The 13,628-nt window shown below is 37.0% G+C and overlaps 1 protein-coding gene across 5 annotated transcripts in view; it reads right to left on the bottom strand.

Moving 5' to 3' along the window:
- FRY (FRY microtubule binding protein) overlaps positions 1–13,628 on the bottom strand; it is a 451,440-nt gene that overhangs the window by 110,873 nt on the left and 326,939 nt on the right. For all 5 annotated transcript variants that reach the window (XR_008671085.2, XM_055360541.2, XM_055360538.2 and 2 more), the window contains 9 exons: positions 12,843–12,929; positions 10,058–10,317; positions 9,461–9,650; positions 8,694–8,818; positions 5,483–5,540; positions 3,822–3,913; positions 3,365–3,537; positions 2,094–2,254; positions 858–968 (listed from right to left, as the gene is read on the bottom strand). Coding sequence is in view for 4 of the 5 variants with exons in the window: in XM_055360541.2 (XP_055216516.1) it covers positions 858–968; positions 2,094–2,254; positions 3,365–3,537; positions 3,822–3,913; positions 5,483–5,540; positions 8,694–8,818; positions 9,461–9,650; positions 10,058–10,317; positions 12,843–12,929 (1,257 nt within the window). In the remaining variant the exon portion in view is untranslated. The remainder of the gene's footprint in view (positions 1–857; positions 969–2,093; positions 2,255–3,364; positions 3,538–3,821; positions 3,914–5,482; positions 5,541–8,693; positions 8,819–9,460; positions 9,651–10,057; positions 10,318–12,842; positions 12,930–13,628) is intronic.

The raw sequence follows: 13,628 nt of genomic DNA, 5'->3' as shown, positions 1-13,628 counted from the left end.
ACCAGAAAGTCCTTTTTCACCATGACAATGCTCCTGCTAATTCTTCTCATCAAATGAGGGCAATTTTGCAAGAGTTTTGATGGGAAATCATTAGGCATCCATCTTACAGCTCTGATTTGGCTCCTTCTGACTTCTTTTGGTTTCCTAATCTTAAAAAAATCTCTAAAAGTCACCGAATTTTCTTCAGGTAATAATGTAGAGAACGTGGCATTGACATGGTTAACTTTCCAGGACTTAGGTCTGGGATGGATTCTTTAGGCATGGATTAAGCAAAGACTTCGAAAAATGTCTTAACCTTGATGGAGATTATTAAGAAATAAAGTTTATATTTTTAAATTTTTTATCTTTTAATTCTATTCTCCCACAAAACTTTTTGAAGTCCCCTTGTATATGTGTTTAAGGCTATGCATTTCATTCTAAGAAAGGCTTTACTTACAGCCCACAAGTTTAGTATATAGTACTTTCATTATTCTTCAGTTAAAAATATTTTCCAGTTTCCATAGTAATTTATTCTTCAACTCACTGGTAATCAGGAAGTATTTTTTAAAATTATCTTTTTGTTATTGAATTGAATACCAACTTAATGCTACTTTGATTAGAGAACATAGTCTCTATCATTTCACTAATGTGACCTTTGTTGAGATTTGCTTTATGACCCAGCTTATGGTCAGTTTTGATAAATGTTACTATCTTTTTTATCTTGATGTATCATAGCGTAAAGCGAACAACACATAAATCTATACTTGTATGGCTGATGTGTGAAGAGGTATTGTGAACAATGCTTACACATCTCAGTAACTCAACTGAGGCAGAACACAGAAGACATTTAAAAACAATGTATTTTTGCCTATACTTACTCGTAAATCTTGACAAGCCAGAATGTTGTCAAGCCATTTATATAGGTAGCCATCTGGGGAAAGGCCCACATTGTCAAAGACAGGGCCACAGCACAGTACTGCTGACATTGCCTGATGATAAAAATACAACAAGACATGGAAATGAAACTTGGAATGATCTAATGGTATCCAACTGACTTTATAAACCATAATTGTCAGAATTATAAATGATAAGGGCCCTCTAAAGACACTTATTTCTCCATGATTTTTAAAGCATTCTTTAGTAGCTTTAATAAAAAATACCAGATTCCAAATTTGGCTCTTTTCATAAGAATTAAAAACCCATAAGTTTACCTTTGTGGACATTTAATTTTGTAATTATAACAACTCTTTATGATCAGAGTAAGTATTCAAAACCAAAAAACTATTTTGCAGTATTTAAAATAAGCTTTCCTTCAATGTTTCAAGTGAATTCTGCTTATAAGATAAATATAGCTTTTCGAATTTTGCTTTTACGACAAATATTGGACGAACGTATTGAACTGAGACAGTATAAAATATATGAAAAGTATGAAAGTAAATAATTATAATCCTTAATCAAAGGTAAATAAAATGAAAAATATAAACTTTAGTTCCTCTAAAGGGGTGGGTGGAGGGATAAATCAAGGGAAAGTAGGAGAAGAGGAGATCTTGAATAACTTTGCAATTGGCAGGTCCAACTGACTATCAGGGCCATAGTTTAAATTAGCTCCACCGAGGCAAAGGTAATCTGAGAGTCATCAACTTATGTTCTGTATGACAGAGCTGATATACAGTTAGTTTTCTGAAGGAAATTAGGCTGTAAAGGAGTCATGCTTCTGAAGATTTTGAATAGTCCTAGTTGGGGGGAAATTTATTTCTGGCAGTCTTCTAGGATAGAAGGAGATTAAAAAGGGAATGTTGCTCTGGGTAGATTTTGAACTTGAGGTGATGTCTATTTTTTTCTTTTTTAGGTTGAAAGTTAATTGACAAGACAGCTATATAATGGGTAAATGAGCAAAAATATATGGTTCCCATACAGGAGAAATATGAGAAGAAAACGGGAGCTTAGAAAAGCTATGTATGTGTGTGTCCATGTGATTTTTTTGTATGTGCGCTTAGATTTTATTCTATGGTATTGTATTATTTAATTAAAGCTTATTTTTAAGGCATGGTTATTAGTTTAACGAGAGAGACCATCCATCTGACTAAGTCATTCGTGAGTACAATATCACCTACTTTTAATGCACAATACTGATATCTTGTAATCTGATGATTTCTGTCACTGTAACGATCCAGAGGAGTGAACATAATGCTGAAGGGTCCTGCCCACTGGCTGAATAAGATGAAAAGGTGGTGCCTCAGGCTTTGCTGGGGGAAGAGAAATCTTCGGTGGTGAACTAGGGAGAAAAACATACTTAGAGGTTACAAGACTGGACATACTGTATATCGCTATTATATATATTTCTTACATTTTGAGGAAAGGAATCACTTCATTTTTTAACTACAGTTTTCTTTAGGCAATGAAACATGCACTTAAAAAGTCAAGCCACATTTTCTTTTCTAAGTGTGCACTCTTCCTGTCCTCACGTTGCAGCCAGCAGCACCTTGACTCAGAGTGGGAAAGAAAGATCAAAAATAGGACCTGCAGAGATTTTTTTCTAATCAATACCTGGGAAAACTGCAACACTTCCCACTCAGCTGCTGCTTACATATTAAATGTTTTTTGACTGCTGCCCATCTTTAAGAGAACTCGGAAATAGCATAGACTGTCTATTTCAAACTCACATAGGTACTTCGCTTTAACTGAAGAGGTAAACTGAAATCTTAATTTAGGGTCGCTGAAGATGAGAAGGATTGGTAAGAAGGTTATTAACATCAAAATAGCGAAAAGCAGAAATATTAGTTGATAAGGGGCTTTTTGTAATAATACCAAAAAATTTAATTAGAATAATTTTTTATAGCAAACTAACCAGATATTTTATTTTCTATGTTCTATTAGAATGAAGATGTTTCATACCCATTTGCTCTGTGAAAGATAATTTTCTCCATAATGTAATATTTAATCAAATGTAAAATATATTAAGCTTTATAGAATTACATTTAATGTGTTGGTAGGGTAGAGTCAGAGAGAAGAAATATTGCTGAAATTACCTGTTCACAGATTAGTACAGAGACAATGTGAAAAAAATGAAGCCTGTGTGAATGTTCCTTCTGAATTACTTCCTTCCTATGGAAATCACATCAGTTCATTTTCAGATGGAAACCAAAACAAAGAATAGAAATGACACACACAAAGCCAAATTTAATACTTATCATTCCCCTTCCAACTCTGTGCTAAGTAATGACAATCTGTTCTCATATATATGACCTAGTATCTCGAAGTAAATAAACAACACCATCCCAGACCTGCATAAAGGCCAGTAGGGTTAAAGACGAAAGCACCGTAATAAAGAACACGAATGGGCTTCCAAGCATGAATGGTAATTTCTTGTAACGGATCACCGTACCTGGAACACACTGAATCAAGTTGGCCACCATTGCACTAAAATGTGCCCGGATATCTTTAAGAATTTCAACTTCTTTGTCATTTTCAGCTTCTAGAAGCATGCGGGTCAAGTCCACATATTCTAAGAACAAAGCTCCCAGGGCTAAAGTATCCCGCTCTAGGGCTCCATTTGTGCTGGAATAAAGGAAAATGAAATTTTTAGATGATCAGTCTTTATGTCAAAGTAATACAGGCTTCATGAAAACTAAGATTCACTGTCACAACTCACACACTAAAGTTGTTCCTAACTTATATGCAGTGTAAAGAAAATATGAAAAAAGAAAAAGCGAGTTTTTGGATTTTTCTAAGTTAAGGGTATTATATTTAAAAATAAAGAAAAGACAAAAGAGAGAGACAGAAAGAAAATAAAAAGATCAGTTTGGTGAGAAGAGAGCAACTCGGTAGAATTCTGACCCTACCTGTCACTTATTACACCAGCATCAGCCAGAAGTTCGAAAATTCGAAGTAGTTGTAGCCTTAACAAGTCTCGCCGTTCTCGGCGTTTCTTGTTCTGTGTAGAAAGAGGTAGTATCACTTACAGACACAGGCAAAACAATATTAACTTTGTTTTAGAAAATGGTATTAACAAAAGGCATAATCTAGTCATTTTCAATTTTCTAAGCATAAAAGTCAGCATACATTTTTCTTTCTTCCTAATCCTCAGAGGAAATGCTTGCTATCTACAGGCTGTAAGAAAAAAAACATCATAAGTGGGTCAGTAAATATTAGGTGGAAATGTTGAGAACCAACAAGCCTCATTTCCCAGATGCTCCCAGTGTCTGCTGAAAGGCAGAAGCATCTGAAACCAGTGAAAGGGGCAGGGGACATGAAATAATCCCAGTTCTGGTCATGGAAGTAACACTGTTTGTTCTTATTCACACTGCTGAATTTCTGTTATTTCTTTATTTTTACATTTTATTTATTTATTTTTGAGATAGGATTTCACCATGTCACCCAGGCTGGAGTGCAGTGGTGTGATCTTGGCTTACTATAACCTCGAACTCCTGGGCTCAAGTGATTCTTCTGCCTCAGCCTCTCGAGTAGCTGGGACTACAGGTGTGCACCACCACACCTGGCTACTCTAGTAGCTGGAACTACAGGCATGCACCACCACATCCGGCTAATTTAAAAAATTTTTGTAGACCTAGGTCTTGCTATGTGCCCAGCCTGGTCTCAAACTCTTAGCCTCAAATGATCCTTCTACATTGGCCTCCCAAAGTGCTGGGATTACAGGCATGAGCTACTGCACCTGACCTAATTTCTGCTATTTCTTGTATCATTGCTACTATATGAGAAGCCTTCTTTTCTAGGTTTTTTTTTTTTTTTTTTTTTTTTTTTGAGACAGAGTCTTGCTCTGTCACCCAGGCTGGAGTGCAGTGGCGTGAGCTTGGCTCACTGCAACCTCCACCTCCCAGGTTCAAGCGATTCTCCAGCCTCAGCCTCCAGAGTAGCTGGGACTATAGGCGCGCGCCACCACGCCCAGCTAATTTTTGTGTTTTTAGTAGAGATGGGGTTTCACCATATTGGCCAGGATGGTCTCGATCTCTTGACCTCTTGATCTGCCCGCTTTGGCCTCCCAGAATGCTGGGATTACAGGCGTGAGCCACCGCGCCTGGCCCTTTTCTAGTCTTATTATTATTTTTATCCTGGTACATTATAAGTTCATCCTTTTCAGAATTCACGTCAGGGAAGGTGATGCTAGGGAAAATGCCTCATATGCCAGATGAAACAAATTACATTCTTGGCCATTCAACTCCTTGTGAAAAAACAAGCAAACACACAAAAACCCAAAATTCAATTTTAACTCAAACCTGCAAAAGAATGTAATAGTTGACATACATGAGTATTTTAAGTTGTTTTGCATTTGTATGTTTAGGACATAAAATCTATAGAACCATTTTATACTAAATACTTAATGAAAACTGAAAAATAATAAAAACAACAAAAGTTAAAATATAAAGATTCATTTGTTAAAAGGTGTCAGGTGTTTGTATTCTTTAGGGGAAATCACTGGGTTTGATTTAAATTCAGATGATTGTCCAAAAAACCAAGCCTTAATTTTTTAAATTCAAATTCTTACCTCTGGTCTTCTTTCCAGAGCTTCTTTCATTAATGGATGAAGTTCTTCTACCAATTCTCTGTGGAGGAAAAAGGTCAAATTTGAAATTCATTGTTTTTGACACCAAACTGGTCACTAAATACTCTATATCCATTTCATCCCAAATCACTTGCTTTTTGCACTTTGCTTCTAACATCACAATCTCCCTGATCTCTCCATTTCCCAATCACGTGCTAAGCTGGAAACAGGTATTGGCCTATACTTTGTATTATTGGTCTTAATTCCAGTGCTATGCATATAATTCTGGCTTAAAATCTATTTGTTGACTTGATTTTGATTTAATGTTCTGGAGATCTCTATAGCAAAAAACAAACAAAAAAAAACCCTATGTGAACAATTAAACAAACAATATTTTCCAAGTATTTGCTAAATTCAAGCACTTTACTGCAAGCTATGGAGCTCAAGATAAATAAAATTGAGCCCCTGTACACAAGAAATTTTCAGTCTAATTAGTGGAAAAGAGATGGGTGCAATTACCACAGTGCTGCATTTGGGATCTGTGCTCCGCAAACTGACTTATAATTGACTTTAAAACAAAGCCTTTTTTGGATTTCAGAACTAAATTCCTTTATTTCCACTATATAATAAATAAAAAATTCTGTATGGCAAGTACTAAAATTGTGAGATTCCCATCAAAACCTTTTCTTTTATGTAGTAAAAATGTAAGTCTTGATCACAATATATATCTTTGTTCGGATTATCTCCAGTTCTCAACATTATACTTTCGAATCTAATTAGTTCTCTTCTTCAAGAAATAACTTCTGAATTGCTAGGTCAAATAACAGATAAAAAGATAAGATGTAGCTTGTTGTCAGACTAGTACGTAGGTATTTTGTCTGTAGTATGCCCAAGTTTGAAAACCTTGTACTTTCTGGTAGGATATTTTGTTCTATTAAACATCACCAGCCAGGAAAACCCAAAGACAGGAAGATAAACTCTATGACATTCCATATCGAGAGACAGAAAGCCTGGGTTCTATTCCTGATTTCTCCAATGCAGACATTAGAATTTCTTCATTGAAGAAATGGGAATAACATCGATAGTTTCCTCCACTTTACAGCTACCATTGAACAAATATTTACATTGTGAATATTTACGTTTAATATGCCTTCTCAATAAATTTATGAGATGGATTCTCTATACTAACATTTAAAAAATTAGACAGATACACTTATTTATTTTTATTTATTATGCCAATTTTACAGTTGAGAAAACTGAGGCCCAGAGACATTAAGTTTTCTAGACTCATGAGGCTAGTTGGTTGCATAATCTTACCTGCCTCCAGAAATATTTAGAGGTCTATATATGCAAAACAATCTTAGATTCTTCAGGTAAGAATGTTGGGTAATTTCAGGGATTGTTATTGTTATCTCCTTGTATTTCTTTGCTTTTTTTTTTTTTTTTTTTTGGTGACGGAGTATCACTCAGTTGCCCAGGCTGGAGTGCACTGCAACCTCTGCCTCCCGGGTTCAAGCTATTCTCCTGCCTCAGCCTCCCGAGTAGCTGGGACTACAGGCGCACACCATCACGCCTGGCTAATTTTTGTACTTTTAGTAGAGACGGGATTTCACCATGTTGCCCAGGCTGGTCTTAAACTCCTGACCTCAGGTGATCCACCCACCTCAGCCTCCCAAAGTGCTGGGATTACCGGCATGAGCCACTGCACCCGTCCATCTCCTTGTATTTCTATATGATATTTTGTCTTAATTAATTAACCAATAACTAGTAAAACTCTGGTTAACTGGTAACCTACGCAGTCAGAATCCACAATTACTTCTTTTAAGAATAAAATCTGGGCTGGGCGTGGTGGCTCACGCCTGTAATCCTTGCACTTTGGGAGGCCGAGGTGGGCAGATCACGAGGTCAGGAGTTCGAGACCATCCTGGCCAATATGGTGAAACCCTGTCTCTACTAAAAATACAAAATATTAGCCAGGAGTGGTGGTGCGTGCCTGTAATCCCAGCTACTCAGGAGGCTGAGGCAGGAGAATTGCTTGAACTTGGAAGGCGGAGGTTGCAGTGAGCCAAGATCACGCCACTGAACTCCAGCTTGGGTGACAGAGCGAGACTCCATCTCAAAAAAACAAACAAACAAAACAATAAAATCTGACTCTAACCATAAGTAACTTAGATCTTTTTCAGTAGCCTCTAAAACATCTTATTAATCTTTATTTTTCAAGTAGGGTTTCTCATAAATGCTTGGAGGTTTCTCATTTCTATTTACATGGAAAATTTTGTTTGCGATTTTATTTGTCTTTATAGGGTTTTGTTGCTTATCTAAAGTCATCAGAGGCAAACCAAACTAACATTTTACAATGTCTCTTTCAAAGGCTTTGACAGTACTTCAGATGGAATGATTATTTGATTGCAAATGTGAATAAATAAGGAATCCAGAAAGCAGGTATATGGTTATATTAAGGCAAAGAAAGTGCCCTATAGAAAGATCAACCAAGCCGGGCATGGTGGCTCATGCCTGTAATCCCAGCACTTTGGGGGGCTGATGTGGGTGGATCACTCGAGGTCAGAAGTTCGAGAACAGCCTCGTCAACATGGTGAAACCCCGTCTCTACTATAAATACAAACATTAGCTGGATGTGGTGGCGCGGGTCTGTAGCCCCAGCTACTCAGGAGGCTGAGGCAGGAGAATCGCTTGAATCCAGGAGGCAGAGGTTGCAGTGAGCTGAGATTGCGCCACTGCATTCCAGCCTGCGTGACAGAGCGAGACTCCGTCTCAAGAAAAAAAAAAGAAAGATCAACCAATGGAACTGAACACATTGGAAAGGGTTTTATCAATGCTTAACCTTTGAGAATCTGTTGGGTAAATGGCTGATGAGCAGACTGTTATTATTTTGACGTGATAACCTCTGAACAGTCTGGCTAACTGGGATTGATACTGAACTATCTTCATTTTTAGTTGTCTAAAACAAAGCTTGCCAGTGAAATAAAATCTGAGAGGTAAAATCAAAGTTGCAATGACTGAAAGTGACAGGAGAGGCAGTTGCAAGGAATGCTTGTTACATGCACATCAACCAAGACGATGCAGTGGGAAGTCACACAAAGCCTATAAACTCTCCGGGCACACGCCAACACACAAACTTAAATTTGAGTTAATAAAGGAACTATAATAGCAGCAGCATGTATGAATTTAGAACAACTCATTAAGACTACTGTACCTGAAAACAAGGGAATTTGTTCTTCCAAATCCTAAAACTAAGGACTCTGTGATCTCAATGCTCTCTAGTCTCATCAAAGGCACCAACTGCTTTAACAGAACTCCCACCGATGGGGTGCCTATGGCCTGAAATAAGTTGAATACAAGTGAAAAAGAGGTAACATGGTAACTGATGGTTCCTTTAATCAAAGGATGATCCCATTATAACAGTTTCAAAGTACTGAACCACATCCCAAGGCACTGCCATCATTTCAGGAAACACACACACACACACACACACACACACACACACACAAATTTAATACAGCAAAATGAATGCAATTCTCACCTGGAACACAAATTCTAAAGAAATTTTTTTTATAACGGTCTTCTTCTTTTTAAAACCATTTAAGTCTATAAAGCTATCTTTAACAAGATAATTTATTTAATCAAGGCATGAATTAAAGGTGAATACTCAGTGAGGAGTGAGAGAAATGTAGTGTGGTGTTGTAGGACACAAACCAAACCTCAGGGCACGAATAAATACAAGTCACTCTATGGTCTTAAGCAGGTTTCTCAACTTTTCTTTATCTTTGATTCCCTACTTGTCAGGGAGGAGTAATAAATTATTCATATAAACACTCAATGGAATTTAGAAATGTGTAGGATGAAAATCTGATCCCATAATACTCCAGATGGCAGGCACAGTGCAATTTGCACTGTGAACTCTAGACAAACAAGCTAAAAAAAAACCTTACAGAATAATTCTTCTGAAGCATGTCATGTCACCTTGTTATCGTAGCTCACTGTACCATCAGGTGTGGTCGCCATTATTTCTGGAGTGGAAGCTCTTAAGTGTCCTGGGCTCATAATACTGGGTTTTGCAACTCCAAAACAAAGAATTAGGTAATTTCTCCACAAAGTAACATAGTTGTCTCCGCTGCCGGCAGTGCTGGTTTTCTTGGCATTAATTGGGCTACTAGAAATATGGAGTCGAAAACAAGAGTGAAACTAAGTTCTGGATTTTAAATATCACTTATTAAATAAAGATCATAGGAAGTACTCAAATAGAGTTGAACAACTGTCGATTAAGAATGTTATTCAAAGAGTATCTGCACTGGATGAAAACTCAAACAGAAGAACTTTAAAGTATCTTTTACCATTAAAAGTCTGAAATTATAGACTTAGACAATCATACTGATTATTAAGGCAAAAAACCACTAGCTTTAGACATAATTTTTTAAATGTTTTTACTCAATGTTAAGAATTCTCTAGTAGGAAGTTCAGAAATTGGGATGATAACATCCCAATCTCTTACACAAAATGAAAATTTAAGAGGGCAAATGGAAAAACAAGAGGGCAGAGGAAAACACAAGAATCCCTTACTTTGGGTCCACCAGAGGCATCACCGACTGGAGCCGAGTGAAGGCATAAGGCCAGGCATAGCTGAGGGCTGTGGGGCAGTGCTTGGGTAAGTTCTCCTGCCGGAGGAAGCTGAAGAGGCAGAGGACCCAGGGGTCTTTGACAGACTGTGCAAATATCCAGACATGGGAAGGGCTTTTCACATCATAATGGCTATTGACCAGGACTGCGTTCCATTCCACCAACCACTGCAGATCCACATTGTGGGTGAGTGGTAATGTTGCCTGTAGGTATAAGAGGTAGGTTGTAAGTTAAACCCAAACTGAAGTTATCCATCCTCATCAGGGCTCAGCCTGACTACTCATTCTTGCACAGTGCTTTTGCTGAGTGCACTGGGCTGGCTTTGAATCTGAAACACCAATCCTGCACCTGCCACATTTGACCTTGGTGTGTGGTCATCAGTCTTCCTATGCTAGATGATAAGCAGCTTAAGTGCAAAATTTAAGAACCCGGGTCACATTTTGACAGGTTTATTGCCACAGAGCACTGTGCATCAGTACACAGAAGCTGTTCACTAATTATTTGTTGAATGAATATATGACAGTAAATTTAAACTGAACCATGGATTCAGTATTTTAAAATTCTGAAAAGTTGTTCATCTCTGAGATTCACAAGTGTGTTTTTATCATTGTAATTAACACATTCTTAAAGCTATGATCTTCTCTATCTTTCCTTACACTGAAATATCTTCCCTTTGATTTAGAGAGATGGCTAAGCACAATCCCTTTTATGAAGGACATTCTACTGACAGTTTTTGAGATAAGATATCTACATATTCTTATTTATTTATTTATTGAGACAGAGTCTTGCTCTGTCACATAGACTGGAGTGTAGTGGTGTGATCTTGGCTCACTGCCACCTCCACCTCCCAGGTTCAAGCGATTCTTGTACCTCAGCCACCCCAGTAGCTGGGATTATAGGCAATCGCCACCACACCCCGCTAATTTTTGTATTATTTTTTAGAAGAAACAGGGTTTCACCATGTTGGTCAGGCTGGTCTCGAATTCCTGAACTCTAAATGATCTGCCTTCTTTGGCCTCCCAAAGTGCTGGGATTATAGTCGTGAACCACCACACCTGGCCAAGATACCCACATATTCTTGCCCTATGATAGCAAGCAAAAATAAAAATCTCTTGAAATCTCTTGAAAGATAAATATCTATATTAGTAAGTTCTTATATTCCATTTTGTTCTCTTTTAAGTCTAGATACCAAAGTTCAGGGGACATCAATTTTCAAATAATCTAGCTATTGTTGCAAGAGAGGACACTGCCTTTATGTTTGTTAGGCATATAAAATGATGAATTAACTGTTGGGTTTATGAGTTCCCATGGGTAAGAGTGTTATAATTGTGGCCTCAATGGTCAATAGGCTGTAAGGGGCAGAGTTGGAGCTACAGAGCCTGAGAGATGAGATGGCAACATAGGCTCTGCCCAAAGCCTGTGACCTGAGAAAAGTACTGAACATCCCAGAATCTCTGTGTATTGAATTTATGACTTGGGAATTATAATGCTGATCTCACCAAATCTTTCAGTGAATTACATGAGGTAACAGCTGTAAAAACACCTGGCACAAAGCAGGCACTGCTTCTCCCATTACTCTCTCCCCGTTTCTGTACATCTTCCTAACTGCAGTATTGCTTAGCTGGTTACCCAGGTTAAGATTTTGATTTTGGTACACACAGAACAAAAGCACATGAACAAAATATAAAGTGTTATCTGTAGGCAAGTAGGATACGTACATTAAACAAAGCTTAGTATTCCATTCCATGTCAAAACAATTTGAAATTCTAAAAGAAGTAGGACTATTTCACTATTACTGTTAAGGTCTGCAGTACCTGGCTTATAGTTTTAGTGTATTATTATTATGATCATAAGCAAGAACAGGGCCACTAAAAATAGGAATCTGTTTTCAATCAAGTTAGAAAAGGCCATGAAGAGCTCTGAAATGTCTTCAGGTTTTGTATACATTTATAATTGTCTGACAAGTATCTGCACATCAGGCATCAGCAACATCAGTAACATGGATTCTGCAAGGAGTCTCAGCTCTGCCCTGCCTCCCTTCAGCTATTTAGCCCAAATTAATCCAGGTCCTGTTATTATATTTTTAAAAGTCAGATAACTAAAATCAGTTTAAATTTCCCTTCTACACTTGTTCAGGAAATTGAAAGTTGCCAATGTGCTTTTAAAAAGGAAGAATGTATTTGTGTAGCAGATAAAGCTCTCCTAGGTTCAGAGTCCTAACCTGGGAAGGAGAGTTCGAGAGCCCAGACTTGACCCTGGGCTCTAAAACTCTCCTTTTGTGTGACTGTGGACTTACCCCTTAACATTTTTGAGTTTCAGTAACTGTGAGAATCAAATCGAATAATAAATGTGAAAGCACTCTGTAAACTATAAAGTACCACATAAATAGAAGTTACATATTAAGTACAATATTAAGTGTTACATATAGTATTAAGTGATAAGTACAATGAAAAAGGCAAGGTAATTTTCCTTAAGAATCCTGAGCAATTCTTAAAACTGTTGTTTAAAAATATTATCTATATTCCTAAGATCCAGATTTTGTGTGAAATTTATCTGAATGTCTCTTAAATTAACATCTGAAAAACTAGTCTTATCTTCATAAGTACCTTTGGGTCAGTTTATTAATCTGACATAAACACCCAAATTATTCCACATAATTTTTCACTGACTATTTTAGATAGGTCCAGAGCTTTTAAGAGCCATTAATTGGAATCAAATGTGTACTTACTGAATCCGAAACTGCTACATGAATAAAACTTTCTAGAATGGAAGAACTTAGCTGATCCATGACATCAATCATCGGCCTGTCGTCATCCTGTACAAAGGGGAGGTGATTACTCTCTATGGGAAAATGAATCCTCCCCACCCACCCCACCGCCTTCGTCTGATACATGAAGCAGAACAGCTTGTGAGATAGCGATAAGGGTTTTCTCACAGAAAAGTGAGTGCCCAGAGGGTGGAAGGCAGTGAGTAAAACTCCTGTGTTTCTGAGCTTCATCTTTCAAGTTTTAGTGGAAGATAATTAGAGCTCCAATTTCACATTGTACTGAAAACACATATACCTGAATTTCAGACTCATACATGTACATGAGAATCTACCAGCGCCATACATTATTCACTACAGTGTTCATGTTATTAATTTCGAGGAGTAGAAATTCTGCAAGAATATGCTTTGTTAGACTACTAACTAAAATGCTACTTATTTTAAGTCATTGATCTGTTAAAATAACTGATAAATTGTTTACTGTGACTGAATTTTAGTCCCAAAGAAACTAGACTGACCACACACTCTTTGTAGTATATACATAGTATGTAACTATTTGATACAAGATGCAAATTGGAAAGGGCACGAGAGAGTATCTTAGTGAAAATTCTATGTGAATAATACATAAATGAATGGATTCATTTATGTATCATAAATTTATAAATTAATTCATCCATTCATTTATATATTATGAACAAAATATATGTAATGAATATATAAATGAATATTTATTTATATATTATATATTCA

The sequence above is a fragment of the Gorilla gorilla genome, chromosome 14 (assembly GCF_029281585.2).
Source record: "Gorilla gorilla gorilla isolate KB3781 chromosome 14, NHGRI_mGorGor1-v2.1_pri, whole genome shotgun sequence".
In the NCBI taxonomy this organism is placed as follows: domain Eukaryota; kingdom Metazoa; phylum Chordata; class Mammalia; order Primates; family Hominidae; genus Gorilla; species Gorilla gorilla.
This window is presented reverse-complemented; position numbering and strand designations above follow the sequence as displayed.